Here is a 22,585-nt window from a genome sequence, read left to right as displayed (position 1 = left end):
ACACACGTTTTCGGTTGTGGCTGCAATGGTGTCCGGGAGATCAAGCACTAGGGGGTACATGCTAGGTACTTTGGAGCGGCATCCTGGTGCTTGTCTTGATTGGGGCTAGCTTCGGGAAGTACCGAGGGACGGATCCGAGCGGATGTGACGTTCCCGTCCCGAGAATTGGTGGACTCGGCCGAGGGTTTGGGACGATTGAACGGAGAGCGGTGGACGAAGCGTAAGGGGGATTTGGTAACTCAGCAGGGGGGTTTGGATTCGCCTCGAGAGTCACCAAATGTCCGTGCGCGCATGTTTTCATGCCCAGTTTCTGCAGATTTACACCATGGTAGGAGAATTGAGTGTGTTGGTTCTGGTCTGAGGATGACAAAAGTAAAAATGGAATTTAAGGCCTTGGGGCTAGTGAGACGACAATGTGCGCTGGCGGCTGGCGGCTGGCGGACGAGGGGTTGTTGTCTCATTCGGCGGGTCCGGGACAATCGGGGTAGGGTCAGCCTGTCAGGTACTATCAGCCGTCGCGTTGGTCCTTGCATTAATAGTTTTTGGGAAACCAAGTGTGTATTGCTTTTTTCTCTCATCCACGGGCACCACAATTGGTTGTCATCGACGGGAGCACGGCGACTTCTCCATTCCTTTTAACAGTTCCTGCCGTTTAATCTTGATAGGATCATCCTTGAGATGATCCACGTCAACGGGGCCGTTTCATCCCGTTTAGGAAAGATACCCATTGGACTTTGTGCACAGACGGAAGTCTAAAGACCGGGCCAGTCTTTCATCTAATCAATTCGACGACTTTATTTTGACTGCGAACGTTTGGATTGAATGCGTTGGTTGGTAAGGCCACTCAGAGCTCAAATGGCAGAAAACCTCCGAATAGAGGCTCACCCTCAAAATCCGGTGTTAGTCCGACAATTTGTACACCAGTCTCTCGAGTCACCTGCCTAACGGTGCGCAAGACAATTAGGCAGCGTTGGTGGGCAGTTGCGAGGCAGCCATCAGCGGAACTTGGGCGAACTGGTTCGCAAAGTATTGCAGCATTTGGGCGGGCGGAGAGCATGAACACTTGGAGGAGGGCAAATTCACAGATTATGAGGGGAGGAGGATTTGGCAATGCGACGGCGAAAATTTTTTCTTCTCCGATTGACCAGTGGATTCGATCCAGAGGCAGCCACGCACTAGTTGGCATTGACCTCAGTGTCGAATCCAGCGGTCTCTTGCGCGCGCCCGCGCGCCCGTTCCGCATCATATTTGCACTTGTTGGGACTGCAACACTGTAATAGCTGAGATTACGGCGTCCAATGCGGTTGCTGGAGAAAAAGATTTCTTCAACTGCTATGGCTGAGACTTAGCTCATCATCGCGATGTCGACCGGAATTACGGACTGTGGCTGAGACGCAAGGGAAAGGAGAAGCGTCATTGGGATGAGTACACAAAAGTCTGAAGAGAATGTCGGACGAAAATGTCGGTGAAGTACCTGCTCACGTTGACGAGGGCAGGCCGATAACAGACTCGAAAGCCGCGCTGAGTCTCTTCGTCGCTGCGCCTCATGGACCTCGGCGGGGTGAAGACGGAGAAGTGGGCTGTGTCGCAGGGAATGTTGCGCATGGTGATGTGTGACCAGGCAAGCTCGGCGGGGTGCTGAGATAAAAAGATGATGAAGGAAAGTTGGGACAAGCTCCAGCACACTTGCCTTACCTGGAAGTACCTACCTACCTACCTACCTTAGGTCAGCGAGGGGACAACAACCTCCACGGCCACGGACACACTCCAACTGGATCGATGTTGGTACGCTACTGCTAGATTTTTCCTTGAATCTCACCAACACAGAAGGGAATTGAGCTGACTTCGATGCAACTACTCTCAGGCGTAACAGGGCGGGTGTTTGCTCCTATGGCTTTCGATCCAAGCTGTTCCAAACGAGGGTAGAAGGAGAGGAGGGATTTACCGGTGCGCCTCAGGGGATAGATTGGACGGGAAAAGTGGTTGCCCCACGTTAGCTCGACGGTAAAGTCTGACCATTAGCGTGGTCGAAACGTCTAGTTGATTGAAACGGACAGGCTTATGCCTTTGGGAAGGGCTACGGATACCTTCACAAACCAGACCCGACCAAGTCACCTTGGGTAGGTTGGCACGTGGGAGGCCACCGGGACGTTCTATTGTCTGGGTCGCTGGTGTAAATTTGTCCGGTTCCATCAAGAACGGTGAACATTTGTCAATCAGCGGGCCAGCTTCAACCGATGCACTATGGGGCAAAGCGTCAAGTAGCAGAGGAGATGAAGCGGAAGGGTGTTCATAGACGATCTAGGGAAACTGAGAACGTTTTTTGCTCTTCGGTCAGCGTGGATTGCCTCTTCGTCTCGGCCGTCATCAGGTCTTCTGGACGCAAAAATATAATCACGCTGAATTGTCTCCGATACCTCAGTCATCAATGGTGCTGCAGGGATGAAGAAAATGGAATTTTACGGTAAGGTAGAGACGAGTAGCCTCGTATCCTTTCAATCATTAGGATGTCACTCACATCTTCCTGATCTCCTCGATCGTGGCACTCTACCCCTTATCGGCTATCAGGTACCTAGTTCGGGGACACAATACCTGAACAATCAGTCCCAGTCCGAGTGAGGGACCGTTTTGAACGGAAATCATGGGGAGCGGGGACCCAGGAGCGTTCCTGATGTGCCCACGGCCCCACTGAGATGGGTGCTGCACCGCAAACTCTCGCCCAAACCGGCCGCCGCTCTGCTGCACATCACATTTGGTCGTTCCCCTCCCCCTCCCCCAATCTGCGCAGCAGCACCTGTCTGTGGTTCCCACTCTTACGTATCCCAGTCTTTCTCACCTTCTCCCAAGCGCGTCCCGCGCTCCCTCACCACCACCCCCAGTGTCCCTTTTTTTTTGGCCTTCCTCAAGCTCTGCATTGTCAAGGAAATCTACCTTCTTCAAGTCACACTTCTGCTGCAACGGCTATCAACCCAAGAGCAAGATACTTCCTCTCGTCACACCCCGTCCTCGTCTGTTCCACATCACCACAGACTGACTTCCCCAACACCGCACGCAGTATTACCTGGCAACGACACAACCTTTCAGCGCTTCCTGAACTGCCGTGTCGTCTTCAAACTTGAACGACCCAACCTCATTGCACACACATTATCGACATATACCGTCACTTACAACCGCACCCTGACCAAGCTTGTGACCAGTAGCAAAACGCCGAGGCAAGCAAGGTCCAGGATGTCCTCTATCGTAGCTGAGCAGGGCTCCGCCAAAACGTAAGTGCCAAACACTACCCTCACAGCATCTTGAGATTTGATCGGGGCTGCTCCAGGCCGTCACGTCACGGGTTCGCAGCCCGTCGTTGCGGTTCCAGAGCTTGTTCTTGAGCCAAGCCGGCATCAATCGTGCCGCGGTTCAGGCCGCATGCCGGAAGAGGCTGCCTTCTTTCCACGCCCATATTCAATCCACCTTGTTCCATCCTTTATGGTTTTCAGACGCTTGCATCGCGGTTCGGGTTTGCTAACGTTGAAATTTCGTAGGAGTGCTTCGGGGGGACAGCTTTCCCTGGAGAAGAAGGTCGCGGAGGGAGCCAGCAATCGCCTCCGAGACTTCGAGGAAGATATCGGCCTTGAGTTCGCGAGCAGTGATCGCACTGGCGGCCATGAGCGACAGGAAAAACGAGTCCAGCGTGCCTCCGACGTAGTCGCGATGGTCGATCGGCTCTATCCCGGAGCTATAAGGGCCGCTGGTGACGAAGCTCAGCCCAATAATGGTCAGACCAAAGACCTTCGAGGTGCTGGGGCGCAATTCTCGGAATAGTTTTGCGGTCGCCCTGCAAGTCAAGTCAGTGTCGGCCGCCAATACCATACCAAGGCACTGCGACTCTCATCCCTCTTTGGTCTAACCCCCCAGCGCCTGTCACCGTTGACGAAGTTCACTGGTGGATTGGGTGATGGTCCGTGCGAGACCGCAAATAGCAAGGATGCCCTCGTCCCCGAGGTCAGCCGAAGGCACCCACCCCCTCATGCGTTTGGCATGAGGGATAAACACCAAAAACAAAGCAGGTCTTCTGGAAGAAACGCTTATTATGATGAGAAGATGGAAACGAAGCGACGAAAGCGTTTTGAGCGAGCGATATCGATAGGGTTTTTTTCTGTCTCTGATCAAGGCGAGAACGATGCTACGGTTGCTACCTCATGTTGGGGATGAGATGCACGCGGGGATGAGAGCCAGGTGTGATCTCTGAGAAGTAATTGAGGAGGTTTGTGTTTTCTTTCGAGTGGCTGTCATGATATTTTCTGCTGAGTATAGTGGCTACGTGGTATCGTGCTTGGATCACTCGGCGTCGGGGGAGCGATTTGCGACGCGTGGTCCTTTCGCGTCGGCTCTCTTGAAGCGCCTGGGACGTGTTATCATCTAGGCGCCTACATACCATGGATGAAAATGATGGATCAAAAGGTGAAGAAGATGGTAGATTTGTTGGAAGTCTAAGTAATGTGAGGAAAAAGCGTAAGATGATGGAGAGGAGAAACAATTCCATGTAGGAAAATGACACACTTCATCTCCTGATAACCTGAGGGGCTGCCCTACCTCGGATCAGCCAATGACATTCGCCGCCTAAGCCATCAATCGGTGGAGAATTCTTCCGGATCTGGCTTTCTCTTTTGATGTATCCGGATTGATACTGCCTCAGACTTCCAGGTTGTTTGCCTCATAGACTCAGACTGGCCGAATGCATCCCACAGACAGTACAAGTCCCAAACTTTGTGCATCAGCGATCATTGGATTATTTTGTGACGAGGGCTCGCAGAATGCATATCTCTGGGCCTAGGCCTACAAGCTTCGAAGATTCCTTGCCTACCTTACCTTGGGTGCCTCGGCTCAAACTTTCCACGTCCACAAGGGTTTTCGAGATCCAACATGTCCCAATTCTCGATGAGCATGCTCGAATTAGGTACATTGCACAGTTCAAGCGCTCATAACGAGCGTCTTCATGGCAAGTAGAGCATGGCAGCAAAGCCTAATTGAGCTACATTCCCTGTTCACGACTCTCAGTTCTGTACTTCCCAACCAAGGTATGAGCCGTGGTCATCTTCTCATGGTCTTTGGAATATGCCATCAAACCATTTCTGTACCTGGTCCGATCCATCATGACCAACCGAAGTGACAAGACCAACATACCCATCCGGTCGCAATCCAACAACAGCACCCTTGACCGGATCAATGCCATACTTCTCATACGCCCTCTCATCCTCCCCGTAAAACGTCTTCCCATCGACAAATACCTTGTCATAATCCCAGCCAAGCTTGCTATCAAACGGATGATACGTCTCGTGCACGTCTCGCAAGAGATCCACCTTGTCCCGCGGCGCAGCGTGCACGAGCAAAACGTCCACGACGGACGGGTCTTCGTCCGTCTTGAACTTTATCGAGCCGCTGTGCGGGTCCGACGCGGGGCAGAGGCCGATCGTCGGCAGCGTGGGAAGGTAACGCGACAGCCACGCGCCGAGGGCGTTGACGGCGTCGCGCTGCGGTGGTTGGGAGATGTCGCCGCCAAAGACGACGAGGCGGAAGCGCCCGTTGGAAGGGAGCTTGTGGTGCAGCTCCCAGAGGCGGGCGTCGGATTGGCGGATGACCTTGTAGGACGGGAAGCGCTGGCCGAGCTTGCAGTTTGTCGCGAGGGCCTGGGTGCTCTTTGCGGCGCTCTTTGCGAGGGCGTTGGCTTCATCTTTGGCGTCGGCTTCTTGTTCTTTGGCGACGAGGACGGTTGGTTGGTAATTTACGCCGATGCCGGTCGTGAACTGCAAGACCACACTTCACGTCAGCCATCATCGCTCCGTCCCCGTCACAATCCTTGGACCCGGGATTTGGGGATGAAAGGGGGGGGATGTGTGTACATACCATCCGACTGGTGTGGAACGCCTTCTGGAACACGTCGTCGGACACGCCCGTCTCGCTCTGTATGTCCTTGGGCGGAGCGCCCGTGAAGAGCTTGGAGAACTTGCCGTCAAAGGCGATGAGATCCTTTGCAATCTTTTTCCGCTCAAGCTCGTACGTCGAGAGGACGTCGCGCGGGAGAATGTTCTTGCATGCGAGGCCGATCTTCCAGCCGAGGTTGTAGCTGTCCTGCATGGAAATATTCATGCCCTGGCCGGCTTTCGGAGAGTGCGTGTGCACGGCGTCTAAGTCCGGTCAGCTCTTGGGAAGAAGAAATGAAAAGGCGCAGAGGTTTGATTGCATACCTCCCGCGAGGAAGACGCGGTTGAGTTTACTGAAGTGATCGCCTGTTCGTTGACCAATCTGGTAGGCCGTCCACCTAATGTCATGTCAGCACCTGGCTGCTCGCGCCACGGAGAAGCTCATCAACTCACCAGTCGCAGTAGTGGTATTCCAACTTGTACGGGCTGAAAATCTTTTGCGCCGACTTGAAGATGAGGTCCGGGGTGATCTGGGATCTATCGACGCGGCCGCCTCCGGCTGAGACCTCCTTCAGCTGGATATAGAGGCGGACCATCCTATTCTCGCGGGGAATTATCATCAAAGCGCCGGCCGTGTGCTGAATCATGGTCCGGAATCTGATGTCGGCTATCGCACGTCAGTATAAGGTACTGCGCCGTCGTGTCGGACGTGAACACTCACGAAAGTCGGTGATGGGAACAATATCCATCACAGCCCTGTGGTCAACAACGTCAGCTAAGCGCCTCATCACGCCTCACCTCACAACCACTCACCAAATGGCATCAGTGCTCTCCCCCTTCATCTCAAACTCCTTCCCCAGCGCCTTTCTCGTCCACGAGTGCGCCCCGTCGCAGCCGACGACGTACTTGGCCCGCACAACCTCGTCCCTGGTCTCCCTCTCCTTGGACCTATCCAGAATCCCCGCAACATCGTCGTCGGCGAGGTTACTCCTAAAGAGCCCATCGCTGAGATTACTCAGCTTCTGTGTGGGCGTCGCCTCCTCCTCCGTTAGGTGCCGCAGTGTCACCGTCACGGGGTGCGCGTCCGGGTCCTCGGCTGCGGACGCATCAATCTCAAGCGAGGTCGGGATGACCATGCGCTCGACCTGGAGGGGATCTTGGTTGTCGGAGGCGTAGGAGGCGCGGATGCCGTCGATGAAGAACTGCTCTATGCGGCCCTGGTGGAGGACGGATTCGGTGAAGCGGGAGAGGCCCGGGATGGTGTTTACCGATTTGGCGCTGCGCTGGATCGTTCCGTTCTCATCGGGGTTCCAGAAGCTGACCTCTGCGTGGTGTGTAAGTCAGACTTCTCTACCTAGGGCTTGAGGTTGTGCCTACCAAGCATGCGATTCGCTTCTTTCCATACATGCTCCCCGACGCCAAAACTGTCCAGGATCTCGAGAGATCTTACTTGGAAACTGCGACGTGTATTAGCACTTCTAATCTCCAGATAAACGGTCAATTCTCTTACCCATCTGCTTGCCCAGAGTAGACCTTGGCGGTCCTTTTATCAACAATACGGGTCTTGACACCAAGTCTGGATAACCAGAGAGCCAGCATCAGCCCAGCCGGGCCAGCCCCGATGATGAGAACATCGACCTTGCTCTCTGGAAGCTCAGTCATGTTGTGCACTGTCTAGTTCAGGTTCTTCGATAGACTAAGATGGACGCAGTATGAAATAAGGCGTATCCGGAGCAGAGAAGGGAGAGTTTGGACAAGTAAGCAACTTTCTATTTTCAAGGTATTAAATGATAGATGAATGCGCCAGACATTGATTCCCGACGACTCCGGGCGGATTTATCTCTCGACGATCCGGGGCGGATTTATCCCTCGAAATGCGAGTCCAATGATTGAAGCTTGTTCGGAACATCATCGTCTTGGTGTGCCCAGCTACAGCACCACCACCCGTCCGCAGGGAACTGCCGTGGGAAGCTGCCTAGGTAAGGTTTTTGGGGAAATAAGCGATGAGAAAGCATGACAAAGAGGGGGAGGGGTCGAAAGGAGGGGCACAACTGGGGACCTACAGTAAGGTACACTCATAGGCGTCGTTGAAGATGTGGGGTAAATTGCCCTTGGCGGGGTTGGGAGCATGGAATGCAGGGACTCGCAATGCATCCGCCCTGGATGGACTGCATGCACCTTATTGCAAGACGCACATGAGATGGAGGGACGGTGTCTGGGTGTGTGTGCGTGACATGTAGAATGTGGATGTAAGTCGCCTTCTAGACCTTTGCAGGGGTGCATTCCCGCAATTCTGCTGTGTAAGCGGTATCTAACACACCGCTAACACGGATATTTGGACGCCTCTGCTGACTACACCTTCGTCTCCAAGGCCAAGGAGCTACATTGCGTGCGTCCATCACACATACACTTCTCATCCTTTTCTACAAGGTACAGTAAATGTTGTCCCTTCGATCGTTTTCAATCAGCCCCCGGCCCGGCCCGCCCGAGATCGCGCCGGACTCTCCACACTCGTGACCCCACGGGGCGCTTCTCGTGGCCCTGGAGGACCTCAATCCACGGCGTATCGCTGACATCTCCCGCAAGCTCGAGGTTCTCAGGCTCCTCGTCCGATTTGTCGCTCTCCGTGTCCTCGTCCATGACTTCCACGGTATCGTATTTTGAGTTATCAATGTCACTGCCGTTGAAGGACTGGAAGTACAGGTCTTCTGTGTACGCCCAACCAGGGGAGTCGAGCTTGCCGTGGACCAGTAACAAGTGGTGGCCCGCCGCTTTGGCTAATTCGATGCGCTCCAGGGGAATCGGAGTGATGATTTGAAGAGCGCCGTTCTTTGTATCGATGCCTCGCAGAAGCACCTGGCCCAGCGTTTGCGAGTACCGTGGATCCAGAGTTTGGGCGTCGGTGTTCGGGATGAACGGGATTCCTTCAGGTGTCCTAGCGACGATTGCCTCCAAGTCCGGCGTGCCACCATCAACATCCATCACATCAGCACTATGTGCCACCGCCGACGAGTCAGTACTCTCTCTAGCCAGGCGACTAAACGCCTTGATGTCCTCAGCCTCGACAAGACACAAGATCGACCCGTTGATGGTCTCCGCGAGAAGATCTGCCGGCGGTTGATACTCGTAGCTGACGATCCCAGTAATACCGCGGTTCTTTCCCTTGTAGCTGACCATCAACGGGGGCGATGATGAAAGAGGAGTAGGGTTCCACATCAGCTGGTTCGATGGGTTTCTCTTGGTATGGAAATACGCCAACGCCTGCATCGAGCGCAAGTGCGCCGCGGTTCTGGAAGTGAACTCTGACTGCTGCGAGGGTAGCAGCGTGAACACTCCTTTGCATGCTGTCTGGAGGCCCTCGACGGTCTCTCTAGGGCCGTCTTCGGACATGTAAATCACCTCGGCCGGCTTGATCGCCGACACGAGCTCGCTGAGCAGGTCTAGCCCCGTTCCTAAAACCCAGCCGGGCGTGTTGACGATCAACGGCAGCCCTTTACAGGTGTTCTGATGGCGCTGGAAGAGATCGAGTGCGCACTCCAGATACAGCTCTGGGTCTGACGCAGGTGATACCGAAGCTATCGAGTGGCATCTCATGATGGTCACATTCTGTTCATTTGCGGCGATGTGGGCAAAAGATGGACTCAAATTGGGCTCTCTGACCTGAACCAAGGCGATTGTGCCTGCCGGAGTGTACTCTGGCTGCCCGGGATCCAGATCCATCACAACGACTGAGGCGGGAGTTTTCCGGTTTCGCGTCTGCTGGCCGGCGCCCGTGAGCAGCCGGTTGCCCAGTATGCGGCCAAAGGTGGATTTGCCGGAGGATTTTGGACCGCATAGCATCACGCTAAGAGCTGGCTGGTCTGGCTTCGCCTTCGTCAGCCCCGCCAGTTTCTTATTCCAGGCGGGGTGGGAACGGAGGTCCTGGATCAGAGCTCGCTTTGGCGCATCTTCCGAGGTACAAATCTATCAGCCGTTAGTATTCGATGAGGCAAACTGTCGATAGCGCCAACTCACAATTTTGTACGTGTCCGTCTTTGCACCTCGTTTGCTCAGTTTGCCCTCGGGCTCATGCCACAGACTTCGGAAGAGAGGTGACAGCCGCTCAAGTTTACGCAGGCTCGCCCCTTGCGGGTGAGGATGAAGCTCAAGTCTTGTCTCCTCTGAGCAGCGCAGTACAGGGATCGCGTGACAGTGAGGGGCGTGAACCCATTTGGTGCCGTCAGAAGGTCGGATACTAGCTCCTGCTACGGTGATTTCGCCTTCGACAACCCTGATACCATAGCTTCCAAGCACCAGAAAGCGCTTGATTTGTCAGTGGAAGGTCTCGCATCATTTACTTTGCGAAGAATTGGCTTACCTCGCTGTCGTGAAGTCTCAACTCCAAGATGCCTCCTGCAACTCTGCGAGAATTGCTTTTACTTGGCCTGAACGTCGAGAACTGCTGAGGCCCCGTCTTCGCCGGATTGATCTCATCAGGATCTGCGGTGGGACTACTGTGAGGTCATCAGCATGGGGTTATTGCTTCAACTAGGGAGATCATACTTTGGTTCCAAGGCTTGTACTGTTGGCGTGGATGCAACCTCACCAGAAGTTGCCTTGGGTGTGTGCTGGATCGTTTCTTCATCAGCAGCAGCAAGCCTTTTTGATGATCTCCCTTTCGCGGGAGACCGTCCTTTGGGTGTGGACGTAGGAGTTGACGCCTGGGACTCAGAAGCTGGCTGAGACTCGGCTTGAGGTGCTGGGGACAAGGACGGACTCGCCGAAAGCAGCTGTTGCCTCAAAGCAAATGCGCTCATTGCTGTTCTGCTGTTAGCCATCACTTGGGCAAGAATGCCATTGAAAGCAGCACAAGGGTTACAACTCACGCCTTGAGCCTTCAGATGTTTCTACTTTGCGTCGCTTTGGTGTCGCCATGGTGGGCTTTCTGGTCCCAAAAACAAAATCTTACACGCTATTGATTTAAAACCCGGAATTATCCCATTGGTTTGTCTGTACCTCTCGGAAAACGGCAGGAGCGACGTTGGTCCTGCCTCTTGAGCAAGTTCAGCATGCGTGCTTCGGGTAGAGGCTCAAGTTGACCTCAGCTTGCACTCAGAAAGACACAAATCTTTCTGGTCTCGCCCCGGACGGCAGGCGCGTACCTTCCGCAAATCGTACAAGGCAGGTAAGGTAGCTAGCTACCCCGGCTCGAGACCGCCTCTCGCAATTTACTTCTTGCACCTTGCCAACGTCGGGGTCAGCCTTTTTTTTCTTTTCTGATCTCAACTCAACACAACCTCAACTGGCCAAACTCACTCGCAGAATTTGCTAAATTTCTACCAAACTCAAACTCTCAACACTTCAGCCCATCGAGCACTGAGGGTGTCAATCTGGAATGGCAGTCGAAGCCGTCGGACCCCGCGATCGCGATATGGGATTGGGAGGTGAAGCACTCACACCGAAAAACCACGCTGGAAAATCCTTCATGCGCATCCGAACAACCACGCCGACGCCCTCGCACCCTAAAATGCCCGGAAGCGCGGCAGGCACGCGGGCTGGCTCTCACCGCGTCGCGGTTCCCGCTACCGCCGCGACCCCATATCTGGTCCGTGCGATCCCTGCAAAGATTTCTGAATCTCTGCGAGACCCTCGAAAAATTCCTGTCGCAGCCATTCCCACCGTCTCGACGCCCCCAATTGCTTCTTCGCCAGCGCCTCGTCTTGCCTCCAGAATCACCCCAGGCACGATGTCGTCACGCAAACTTGATGGCGTTCACTCGCTGAGCGCGCTGCTCGAGAAGCAAGGCCAGGAGTCCGCACGGCCCAAGAGCAAATTCGCCCGGAACACACAGGCGAAGGCTAAGGCCGAAAAGTTCGATCCTCGCGCTCAAGATTCCGATTCCGATTCCGACGACAGCTCCAGCAACAGTGACAGCAGCGATGATGATGGCCCAGCTAATCCAGAGTTTTTCGCCAAGATCAATGGTCAAATGGCGTCAAGCAAACCCGCCAGCACCCCTCTGAAGAAGGCCAAGCGCGGCAAGGACGATGAGGTCGCCGATAGCGACGTCGAACACAAGACCTCGACCGCGAAGTCCACTACCACCAAGAAAGCCCCAGTGAAGCCCGAGAGCTCGTCCGGAGAGTCTTCTGCAGATGAGGCGGCGGCGGAAACGGACTCATCTGACTCGAGTGACAGTGAGAGCGAAGGCGAGCCGACCGAGAAGAAGCCGGCGCAGAATGCCGCAAAGAAGACGCCAGCCACCAATGGCACTTCCACAACCTCTTCAAGCGATTCGGAGAGTGATTCCGAGAGCGACAACGAAAAGACGAGCAAGCCCAAAGCCAAGCCTACGGTCAATGGCGCGAAGACAACCAAGCCAGCTTCGACCAGTTCGAGCGAAGCAAGCTCCAGCAGCGACGAGGAGAGCTCCGAGGATGAGGCAGAGGAAGAGGAGGAATCTAGCTCTGACGAGGAGGAATCCGAAAAGGAGACCGCTGCTGTCGCCCCCAGACGCAACAGCAAGGACCTCAACGTCCCTGGTTTCGTCGGCAAGGATTTTGTTCTGAGACAAGCGCAAGGCGATGAGGATGGCAAGGACATGACCGACTTCTTCACCAAAGCCAAGCTTGACGGCAAGCAGCTCTGGTACTTCACCGCACCGGCTTCCATCCCCATTAATGTTGTAGAGAAGCTCCAGATCCCCTTGGACAAGGCGCATAAGGGAGAGGCTATCTTCAAGCACAACTCGGAAGACTACACTGTCGGCTTTGACGTTGGTGCCACTGCGGTAGAGCTTCTCATTCCCAACAAGAAGGGCAATCGCTATGAGACAGGTAAGCAGAGCATAATAAGCTCAGTCGAGCAAATCGCTAACGCCACAGCTTAGCCCCCAAGAAGGTCGACAAGGTCCTGCACGTCAAGCGCGTGACCCAGTTGGTTGGTAGCGAGCCTGGTGCTCCCAGACCCGTTCAGCCAAACCTTCCGCGTCCTCAGCCGCAGGGTTTGAGAGCTCGCTTCCACCCCATTGGTGTCCCCGATGACACCCCGATGGGTAAGATCGGCTTCGACGAATCGTCCGACGAAGATGTTGAGATGGCTTCCGCCCCCGCTCTGCCGACCCGCACCAAGAAGTCTAAGCACGCCCAGCCCGCGGCTCCTGCAGGTGATGCCATGGACATCGATGAGCCTACTCCCAAGAGCTCGAAGAAGGACAAGAAGAAGTCCAAGGCCACCAAGGATCCTGTTCAGGACTCTCAGTCCACCATCATTGAGGTGCCCAACTCGCAGCCTCTGCCCACCACCAAAGAGAAGCAGAGCAAGAAGCGACGCGATAGTATCGAGTCCATCTCGAGTGTGGGATCCAACCCCAAGCCGACCCTCGCTACCCCTAGCCAGTCCAAGAAGGCATCCAAGCGCAAGCTGCCTACAGACGAAGAGGAATCCACTCCGGCCCAGTTGTCCAAGGAGAAGGCCAAGAAGGTCAAGCGTGACGCTTCATCTCAGGATGATGTCGCTCAGGGTTCTGCCAAGAAGGTCACCGCCATCCCGCTGCCCACCATCCCCAAACCGAGCTTCTCTTTCTCGAGCCTCCCCGCTGGCTCCAGTCCGGCACCTGAGACCTCGACCCCGCAGCCGAAGACCAAGCCGAAGAGCTCGAAGAAGTCCAAGGCTGATGAACCGGCTTCGTCCCGCAAGGAGACACCCGTTCAGCCTCCCGGTATTCGTCGCGAATCCGCGGTCCCAATCCCTCAGGTCCCCTTCAGGTCCTCTCCCGCAGCCGAGGAGACGCCCAAGAAGGAGAAGCGCAAGCGGAGAAAGTCTGAGAAGACGGACGAGCCCAAGTCGAGCAAGAAGGAGACCCCCGTTCCGGTGCCTGGTAGCAGCTAGAAGCTCAGCAGCTCCGGAAAGAAATAGCTCCTTCAACCCTTTCGCCATGGCCTCAAACAGCCCAGCTGCCGTCAACAGTAATGCTCGCGCAGCATATCAAAGTCACCTATGAAACCTGTCAGTATATAAACTTTGCAGAGCCGTGCAGTTTGGCTTTGCCGATCATCTCGGCCCGCTAGGTAGTGCGCTTGCGGAGGCTCCCAGATACCAGTTTGGTCTCTTTTTTCTGATTCTTTCTTTTGCATGCATGGTACCGGATGGAAAAGTACACAATGAGTTTTTGGGGACGTATTCTACGTTCTCGCCCGCTCATATCCCCCTCACCACAAGCCTTTCTCTGGCTCTCGCTCTACCTGCAACGACGAGGCCTCTCCCCCTTGGGAGAGAGCCTCTCTCCAGTTCAACAGACCGGACGAGGCTCAAGTGTTCGAGGGAATGGATTATCATTGGCTTTACTTTACTTCATTGAGGCGTTGGACGGATCGATACCTCCTGCATATGCCTCCATGTGCGAGGGTTTCATATGGGTCGGAGACGCGGAGGAAGATAGATTTTCGGCTCCTGAGAGTCTGACTTTTGGCCTGCTAGCTAGCTAGTCGCAATGATGACGAATGATAAATAAGCTTACAAAGCCGCGACCCGCAAGTCGGGAACACGGTGTATTCACGGTCTACAGAATGATTTGCCGGCGTCCTTTGCCCAGTCACAGTACGATATCCAGACCTGGACGGCCGCCAACAACGTCGCCAGTGGCCCCGAGACGGTTCTCCAGTTTCATGACCGAAGCAGTCATAGATACCTAAGGATTGTGTAGTCTCAGATCCCACTAGAGAGAGTCGCGGTGCCCATTCTTCATAGGATCACATTCTGCTTCGCCCAGATAGGCTAGGAACGAACAGTTGCGAAAATTGCTGTACACCAGCCCAATCCCTTGATTGAGAAACCGGGTTCCGACGACGCTGGCATTCTCAGCGATGCAGATAACAGGCTGGTAGAGTGTATGGCGGATTCTAACATAGGACTTAGAGAGGCACCTCCGACACAACCTCCTTCGACAGAACCTACCTCCCTTTATGGGCATGCCCCCTATGGAGCCTCCTCCAATGGAAGCTCTTCCACAAGATCATGTCAAGGCCCGAAAATCGACATGTTTTCTTCCCTCTCGAGCTGTGTTACTACAAGGAGAGAGCCCGCCCAGCAGCCCTCGAAGGCTTCTGCCCTGACTTAGGTGAAGCATTCGTGTACCACGATCAGCCGGATAAGCTGCCATCCCAGAAGACGGTATGGGTAGTTTCCGGTATGTGCAGTCTAGTGCGTTGCAGCCTTTTCCCAAATCCTACTCTCATGATTTCCGGCGGCGGCGAGAGAATTGAAGAAACCTGGATAGTGGAAGCAGACGCCCCTACTTAAGATATGATCTCGCGGGACTCGATTATTCCCCGAACATTGCAAGGACCATACTTTGCTAGCCTCAAGCTGACAGGCTTTCGCGCGGGAGACTCGGGCTCCTGGGTCGTTGATGACAAATTGAGACGCGAACTTGGTGTCTTGGTGACCCGATCCAGCGGCGTGGGCTACACTGTTTCCCTTGCCAAAGTTCGACAAGACATCGCTTCCACGTTACGGTTGAAGCAAAATTCAGTACAACTGTCTTCCAGCATGGATCCCCTGCTGCGAGGTCGAGACGGCGAACAGATGCTCCAATCTTTCTCCCCAGTCAGGGTAGCCGCGAGACAGGCGGCAATCGCGCGATCTGGGGTCAAATGCTCCTTGACAGCGCGACAGGGATCCTGGACATAACGAGACATCCAGTCAACCTTGGTCTCAATGTACACTTTGTCTATTGCAATCTGTTACATGTGGTTTTTGTAGGAAATAGCGTGCGCGGGGTACTTGAGGGAAATCACCTGGCACAACGCCGGACGACAACTCCCAATATTCTGCTTTCAGACGCCCGGCGACTGCTTTCGAAAGCGTGCAGATTAATTGATAAATCCCTGCGGAATTGGAGGGATTTGAAAAGTGTTCTCGACAGTATACGGAGCCCCGGCCTTCAAGCATGGGTTTAGACATTCGAAGAAGACCTGCGAGATCTTGGTCAAGCTGTGATACGTCTGGATCTCCAAACATTCTATGACAAAGAAATCTGGCTCAGTAAGCTCCCAGACCCAAGTGGCTCACAGGAGTGTACATATTCTGGTCATACCCGCAGGCATAGAGAGAAGATGGCAGACAATGCAAGCCAAGGGAGACAGCGAAGAAAGTGTTGTGCACCTGGACGAGCAGTCCGTTACTTTTTCCGGTTGCCAGCGCGGAACACCTCTCGAAGGATGATAAGGTTGTGAGGAGTAGCACCGTCACTATCATGTACGGCCGGGGAGAAGAGGGACGAACATCCGCAGCAACAAGATGGGTTGCAATCTGAGTCAAGTCAGGAATAAAATTCCAAACATCGGCTCTGGACTACTAGAGCCATCAAATGAATTGTTGATCAATGCAATTGCACTTGACCCGGTCCTTCTTCGCCAAGCGAAGTGAGACTGCCATGTTCCGAAGATGCCAATCCAATATCGCGTCGAAGAAACTTGGTAAAGACACGCTGAGCCAACGGCTGCTACGTCCCCGAAAGAATATGAGACGAGGGCAAGCCGCAGAACTGCCCTCGTTGCGCTTATTTCCTGGCCAGTCAAGTTTCAGAAACGTTGCTGAAACGGGTGGGGGGCTCATCGATGCCAAGACAGCCAGACGGAAAGCGGCAGCTTTTCATCCCAAGTCCTCAAGACGGCATACTTTAACTTCACGTCATTCGTCTGACTGAAATATAATTCATCCCATGATACACTTGACAGAAAGAGAGATTCCCGGGGTCGCGGGTTTCTTGCGTATCTAGACAGACAGGATGCTGCCTTCGTCATTAATGTTCCCCCTGGCGTTCGCGTCTTACACGGTCGCATCGGAGGCCCGAATACACTTGCGCGGCGTTCGAACCTGTCCCTGGAAACCACTCGAGAATTTGTTAGAATGCTCGAATTGGGATATCACGACAGCAAGAAAGCAAGACGCAGAGACCAAGCAGAGGCAACGGAACGAAACGACAGAGGTTGAACCAGTAGGATGGACGGGCCCACATGGGTGCGCAGGACCTTACTGCCTATACGCAAACCGCGACTTCGCAAACGGTCGTGGGATCGTCGTTGTCTCGACACCAGAAAACGTGCAAAAGATAAAGAGCTTGGAACTGGGACTGCAGACTCCGGACCCAGAAGAGGATCCGTCGTCACGAAACCCGTCTTTCCAGATCGCAGAGATAGAGGGCAAGGGACTCGGCATGCTCGCCAAGAAAACCCTCGCTCGGGGCGACACGGTCATGCTCAAGACCCCCGTCCTCCTCGCCCACCGCGCCTTCATCGAACGCACGCCGGCAGCAGAGCGGCATTTCCTGCTCGATGGCGTCGCGAGGTTCCTGCCGGCCGCAACCCGTAAGACCTTCCTCGGCCAGAATGGGCATTTTGGCGGCCACAAGATCAGCGACATCATGGCGACCAACTCATTCCAGATGGACCTCGGCGGCGGCGACGGCGGCAGCGGTGGCGCGCAGGGTGATGCCCACCACTACGGCAACTTTCCCGAGGTGTCGCGGTACAACCACGACTGCAGGCCCAACGTCGCCTTCCGCATCGACGGCCTCCGGCACCGCACCACCGTCGTCAGGCCGGTCAAACCCGGCGAGGAGCTGACGATATCATACCTGGACCAACTAGGCGTCCGCTCCGTGCGGCAGCACCGTGCCAAGAGGGCGTGGGGCTTCGAGTGCGGGTGCTCGCAGTGCAGTTTGCCGAAGAAGCTTGCCGCAGCGTCGGACCAGCGGCTGATGGAGGTGGAGGAGCTGGAGAGGCAGCTCTCGGATATCGGGGCCAGGGTGACGGTGGCTACGGTGGAGAGGTTCCTCAAGTTGTACAAGGAGGAGAGGCTGGAGTCGAAGCTGGCGGGTGCGTATACGACCGCGGCGCTGAACTTTAACTTGCTTGGGAGGAATAAGCAGGCCGTCAAGTATGCCAGGTTAGCTGTTGAGGCGGGTACGATTGAGAATGGGTCGGAGATGGGGGATGTTCAAGCGATGAGGGAGTTGGCGGCGGATCCGAAGAAGCATTTTACATGGAGAGGGAGGCTCAGATGAAGAAAATGTATAAAATGGAAATTCGCTGCCGGCTTATGGTCCGTCAAACCAGATACACCACCATCGACGCCCTCAAAGCCACGGCGCACTTGAGATGCGGCTTTGTGTTGGACCTCTTCTTAGCTACCTTAGGCAATGCAACGCTGACAAGAGCTGCCCAAGCACAATGGCAGACAAACCCATCACCTGCAAAAAAGACAGCATGGCGTATAAAATCGTCGCCAATATAAATCTTCAGTCATGGGGTCATGGGCACCGCCAACAGCAGGGATACTTCCCAAAAGGGAAAGTAGCAGAGTCAAGCACCCTGACGCAATCCGAATTGAGACGTCTCACCTTGTCGCCCTATCACGGTCAGCGTTAAACATCGCGTGCCTAGTCCCACGTTTGTCGTACTAGACGCAGGTCCAGAATCCAGAGAGCATTCGACCAAGCAGGCGACTGATTACTGTCAAACATGAGGCCACCGGCTTTGCTTTTAATAGAAATTTCAAATTCTCTCATGACGTTTGGCAAGACGCGCCTATGTCTGCACGGATCTAGTCCCCACAGAAGCGGGCTCTCTTCATCTAAGTCCTACGGCCCCATTACGATAAAATTTCGGCAGATCCGGGCTACGGGCCGTCAGCGTGTCTCGACGGGCGCGCGGCGAGTCGGGGGAGCCGTGGGCACTGCGCCTCAATTAGACACCGGAGTTGGAAGAATGCGACTGTTTTGCGCAAGTTATCTATCCTACCTTGACGGTCGAGCATGTTCCCAGCTCGTCAACTGGGGGGTTTCTGGACTCTGTATGCGTTGCGGCGTGAAGCCCGCCGGGACAGGTGGTGGGGATCATCCATCCCTATATGTCCTTTAATCTAAAGGCACGAGGAAGAATGTTGTTAAAAGGTTGTAAGGTTATCGTGATCGCTGGTTTAGGGCAAGCAAACGTCCCTGGAGATCGTTTATTTCGGGAGACGGCTCCGCCTAAACGCTCGAAACGGGACTTTGTCAACAAAGTTTGCTGGTCATGGCGAGCCCGGTGAGCTCGGTGAAAGAATGGTTCGCTGAAACATGACTCGCCCAACGGCGTGTCCTCGTACATAGGATGGAGAAAAGCTCGGGGCAGGCTTTCGGACCAGCATGTAGCATTATATTGGAAGCCCCATGCACCTTGGGGCAGGCGTCCTTCCCTAACCAGTCTGATGGGACGGTCTGTCCGCGCCGTCTGCTGCATCGCACAGAGAACTGTCCTCGTCCTTCTGGCGATTGTGGATAGGTGTCTCCCACGCAAAGACGATGCCGGCCGTCCGGAAAGGATCGAGATCAGAGACACGGAACGCTAGCCCTAGGAGCAAGGAATATGGCGGCAGGGAGCAGACTCGGCGCCGTGGAATGGAGAGAGTTCGCTGTGCGCTGGACGTCCTTGTGACGGGATGACAGACGGGCGGGCGAGAAGGGACGGGGCTTGGTTGGTGGTGAATGGTGTGTGGTGGGGTCCGAGGTGCCGGACTACCCACTCCGGAGGACATTGACGAATGGCGAAGGCACTTTGTCGGCCGATGCGGAATTTTTGAACATCCACCCAACCTCCCACCCCCACCCGCCTCGGCCACGAGCCAGTGACGTAGCTGTGATGGTTCTCGGCGTGACCCACGCTCAACTTCTTTCCTCCCTTTCGCTAGCACGCCAGGTATTTCGTATTGCGAATTAACCTTCCTTCCGGCATCGCCAGCTTGTTTGTGCTAGTCCGGGTCTGGCCCCGGTTGCCTTGCTATGGGGAAATCCCTAATTGGGATCCCTGACTGACGTGCCGACGAACTTTCCCCCCCTCCGGAACATACGTAATGTACCCCCCGGATGAGGAAAGTCGAGACCGGGAGTGTCGTTCGATCCATCAACTTCAAACGGCCTCCTGGCTCGAAGCAATACGATTGATAGAAAAACGGCGCACCAATGACAATGATCACCGAAATGTGGGGGGGGGGCCCAAGTTTGAAAAAATAACAACCTCTTTGTCTTGGAACGGCGTTGAAGAACAAGTTTGAATTCCCCTCAACCCGGGGCGCTCGCAGTTCGGCAGCGCCGCAGGCCAAGCTACCGTGAAAATAGCTTCATACCTGCGTGGTACTCCGCGGTCTTGGTCCAAGATCTACCCTGCAACTTGAGCGGGTGATTCGTCCAAGAATTCTTCTCACTTCTGCCTTCCTGCGTTGGCTCGATGCTACCGTCAATGCTCAGAGCCGAAGTGTTCCCACTCACACTTCTTCCAACAAGCACCCTTTGAATGTTTCCCCGATGCTCCTGGCTCAGATCACTGGTTCTTCGTGACATCCCTACCCCTGCTTGTCACATCCATAAGGCCCATGACTTACAGATCTGGGCTCCCCATCCAGCCCCATCAATCATACTCGCTGGGGTCACTGGGCATTCGCTTGGCTCATTTGATCAATAAACCATAAAGTTGCCCTACCCTTTCTCTAATGGAATACGCTCATAATGTGGGCGGCCGTCACATAGTTGTCACCAGCTACATACTACTTATCACTTGCGTCCTTCCCCCGACATTTGTAAAGTCTACTTGAGCTGTCGTCCGAGCCTCCGTTCTTCTTCGGGCGTCTGTCAGACTTCACCCACCCTCCGTCGTCCATACACTGCTCCCACCAGTCATTGAATATACACCATACGCAAACATAATCTCACACCATGGCGCCAGTAGCACCAATCTCCAACACCCTCTCGGGCCTCGCAGCCGCTGCAGGTCTCACACCGCGCCACCCATCAGACCTATCACCAACGAGAACCCTCCCCTCCTCCATCCGCGGCATCTTCGCCCGTCAAGTCGTCACAACAATCACATCGACCCCCGAGACGACAGCAGAGAGCGCCTCCGAAAGTGACCTCAGCGGGGGCGCCATCGCTGGCATCGTCATCGGCTCTATCGCCGGCTTCTTCCTCCTCCTGTGGATTGTCAAGTCGTGTGGTATGTGGAGCCGGCCCAACGACTGGTCCGAGAAGAACGAGTACGACGAGCGCAGTCGCCGGTACCGCGGCAGATCCCCGAGTTCGCGGTACCGGAGGCGTACCCAGCACCGGTACCACCAGGAGATATCCCGGTCGAGACACTCGCACAGCCGCCACCCTTCATACGTGGTCGAAGAGGTCCGCTACTCGCTGCCCGTGGTCTCTGATAATAAGAGGAGGACGAGCGGGTCGCCTTTGCCGCCGGCGAAAGTGTACCGCAGCAGTCGCAGCAAGACAAGATACTAGGTTTACTAAGAGTGCCGTTCATGGGAAAAGAGTTCAGTTACATGATGGATTAGCACCATGTGTGATTTTACCTAGCGGCATCATGAGTTTTCTTTCACCCTCCAAAAGACTCGAAGATTTTCGATTGTGTCGCAGAGATACGGCGAATGAGAAGAACACTTACGAAGTTTACGAAATGAAGTTCATTGCGAGCGATAAAATGTAATTAGACCTGCTGCTAAGAACAAAGTCATCTGTATTTATAAAGTCGTCCTCCTCGTTGCGAGTTACGTGGCATTCAATGCTAGATTCGTTTTGATGATAACAGGAGGGCTCCTTATGACAGCACATTTGTTTCAATGTTCAAAGTGTGACGCACACGTAAACGTTGCCCTCATCCTAAAAGTAGAGGATAACTCAATGTCCCCTTCACAGCACCGCAATATGGTTCTGCCAAGTCCATAAACACCAAAGCCTTCAGTTTTCATCTCATGAGAAGACGACTGTCAGAGCGGCACCGGTACCTCGCGTTTGACGAAGGGGGCCTTCAGGCGATACTCCGGAGCAGGGTAGGGTGCGGATCGTCTCCCAAGTTAGGCGCCGATGTCACAGCCGCATCGAACGACACCAGACACACTGCTGCTACCAGATGAACCAGCATCGTGAGAGTCTGAATGGGGTTGCATTTAGACAGGCGACTACGAGAGTGGTGGGGCGTGAGCGCATCCCATGTACCTATCGTTGGTTGCAGATGAGCATCCAGCGTCGTGTGTCTACCGGTATCATGTAGGGCTTGCCGGCATCGTTAGTCCTTCTTACCCGGAGCACCTCCCTGTGAGGAAGACTACGAGACCGATCCACCTTACCTTCACATGGGTCGATCGTCCTTCCCAGGCTCAGGACAGGGCTCGCAAGGACCGCCACCGCGTAACTCCCCATTCATTCGGGCGGGGTTTTCCGGCTATGAGATTAGCGTCCATCCTGTCATAGACCAGTCCAAGGAAATGTGAGGATGGATAGCCAGCGTTAATAGCTAATCGGCTTATTGTAGCCGCAAAATACCGGATGTCTTTATTATCTCTCACGTCTTCTAGGTTATGATACAGCCGGTTAAGTTATTATATTACGACGGATCTTGGTATTTTGAAACGTTTATATAGGAAGAGAGCTTAAGATTTGAGGCTATGTTGAACGTCTTTAAGTGCTTCTTATTGCTATCGCTTTAACTCACCGGTGTATTATTCGTTCGTAGTTCCTAGCAAGTATTTATTTAAGTTGAGCACTGTTGCTTTTAAATAGGCTTAGGACTGCTTTGCGTAGTGTTTAAAGGTACTAATAAACCGATCGGCGGTGATCTATATAATTTTCATGTATTCTATTTTCATATTATAGTGGTCATTGT

The 22,585-nt window shown here is 54.3% G+C and overlaps 7 protein-coding genes across 7 annotated transcripts; 4 read left to right on the top strand and 3 right to left on the bottom strand.

Moving 5' to 3' along the window:
• Positions 1 to 1,175: 1,175 nt before the first annotated feature.
• Positions 1,176 to 1,605, bottom strand: CORC01_00329 (uncharacterized protein; the record flags this gene model as incomplete). The annotated part of the gene is made up of 2 exons (XM_022611987.1): positions 1,176 to 1,263; positions 1,475 to 1,605. The coding sequence occupies 2 exons, from the start codon at positions 1,603 to 1,605 to the stop codon at positions 1,176 to 1,178; spliced, it is 219 nt and encodes a 72-aa protein (XP_022481612.1).
• Positions 1,606 to 3,228: 1,623 nt separating this feature from the next.
• Positions 3,229 to 3,810, top strand: CORC01_00328 (uncharacterized protein; the record flags this gene model as incomplete). The annotated part of the gene is made up of 2 exons (XM_022611986.1): positions 3,229 to 3,266; positions 3,531 to 3,810. The coding sequence occupies 2 exons, from the start codon at positions 3,229 to 3,231 to the stop codon at positions 3,808 to 3,810; spliced, it is 318 nt and encodes a 105-aa protein (XP_022481611.1).
• On the bottom strand, positions 3,511 to 7,571 carry CORC01_00327 (FAD binding domain-containing protein; the record flags this gene model as incomplete). Its single annotated transcript, XM_022611985.1, has 9 exons — positions 3,511 to 3,823; positions 5,173 to 5,792; positions 5,893 to 6,173; positions 6,234 to 6,307; positions 6,363 to 6,576; positions 6,631 to 6,665; positions 6,723 to 7,233; positions 7,287 to 7,366; positions 7,420 to 7,571. 9 exons carry the CDS (start codon positions 7,569 to 7,571, stop codon positions 3,511 to 3,513), a joined length of 2,280 nt encoding a protein of 759 aa, XP_022481610.1.
• A 798-nt stretch (positions 7,572 to 8,369) lies between these two features.
• Positions 8,370 to 10,823, bottom strand: CORC01_00326 (uncharacterized protein; the record flags this gene model as incomplete). The annotated part of the gene is made up of 5 exons (XM_022611984.1): positions 8,370 to 9,872; positions 9,924 to 10,211; positions 10,267 to 10,402; positions 10,452 to 10,707; positions 10,775 to 10,823. 5 exons carry the CDS (start codon positions 10,821 to 10,823, stop codon positions 8,370 to 8,372), a joined length of 2,232 nt encoding a protein of 743 aa, XP_022481609.1.
• Positions 10,824 to 11,283: 460 nt separating this feature from the next.
• CORC01_00325 (uncharacterized protein) lies at positions 11,284 to 13,778 on the top strand (the record flags this gene model as incomplete). Its single annotated transcript, XM_022611983.1, has 2 exons — positions 11,284 to 12,724; positions 12,778 to 13,778. 2 exons carry the CDS (start codon positions 11,284 to 11,286, stop codon positions 13,776 to 13,778), a joined length of 2,442 nt encoding a protein of 813 aa, XP_022481608.1.
• Positions 13,779 to 16,677: 2,899 nt separating this feature from the next.
• On the top strand, positions 16,678 to 17,955 carry CORC01_00324 (uncharacterized protein; the record flags this gene model as incomplete). The annotated part of the gene is made up of 1 exon (XM_022611982.1): positions 16,678 to 17,955. One exon carries the CDS (start codon positions 16,678 to 16,680, stop codon positions 17,953 to 17,955), a length of 1,278 nt encoding a protein of 425 aa, XP_022481607.1.
• Positions 17,956 to 20,640: 2,685 nt separating this feature from the next.
• On the top strand, positions 20,641 to 21,204 carry CORC01_00323 (uncharacterized protein; the record flags this gene model as incomplete). Its single annotated transcript, XM_022611981.1, has 1 exon — positions 20,641 to 21,204. One exon carries the CDS (start codon positions 20,641 to 20,643, stop codon positions 21,202 to 21,204), a length of 564 nt encoding a protein of 187 aa, XP_022481606.1.
• Between the last annotated feature and the right edge of the window lie 1,381 nt (positions 21,205 to 22,585).

This window comes from Colletotrichum orchidophilum (genome assembly GCF_001831195.1).
Source record: "Colletotrichum orchidophilum strain IMI 309357 chromosome Unknown Scaffold_2.1, whole genome shotgun sequence".
Taxonomy (NCBI): domain Eukaryota; kingdom Fungi; phylum Ascomycota; class Sordariomycetes; order Glomerellales; family Glomerellaceae; genus Colletotrichum; species Colletotrichum orchidophilum.
The sequence above is the reverse complement of the archived record's forward strand: the minus strand, read 5'-3'. Positions and strand labels throughout refer to the sequence as shown.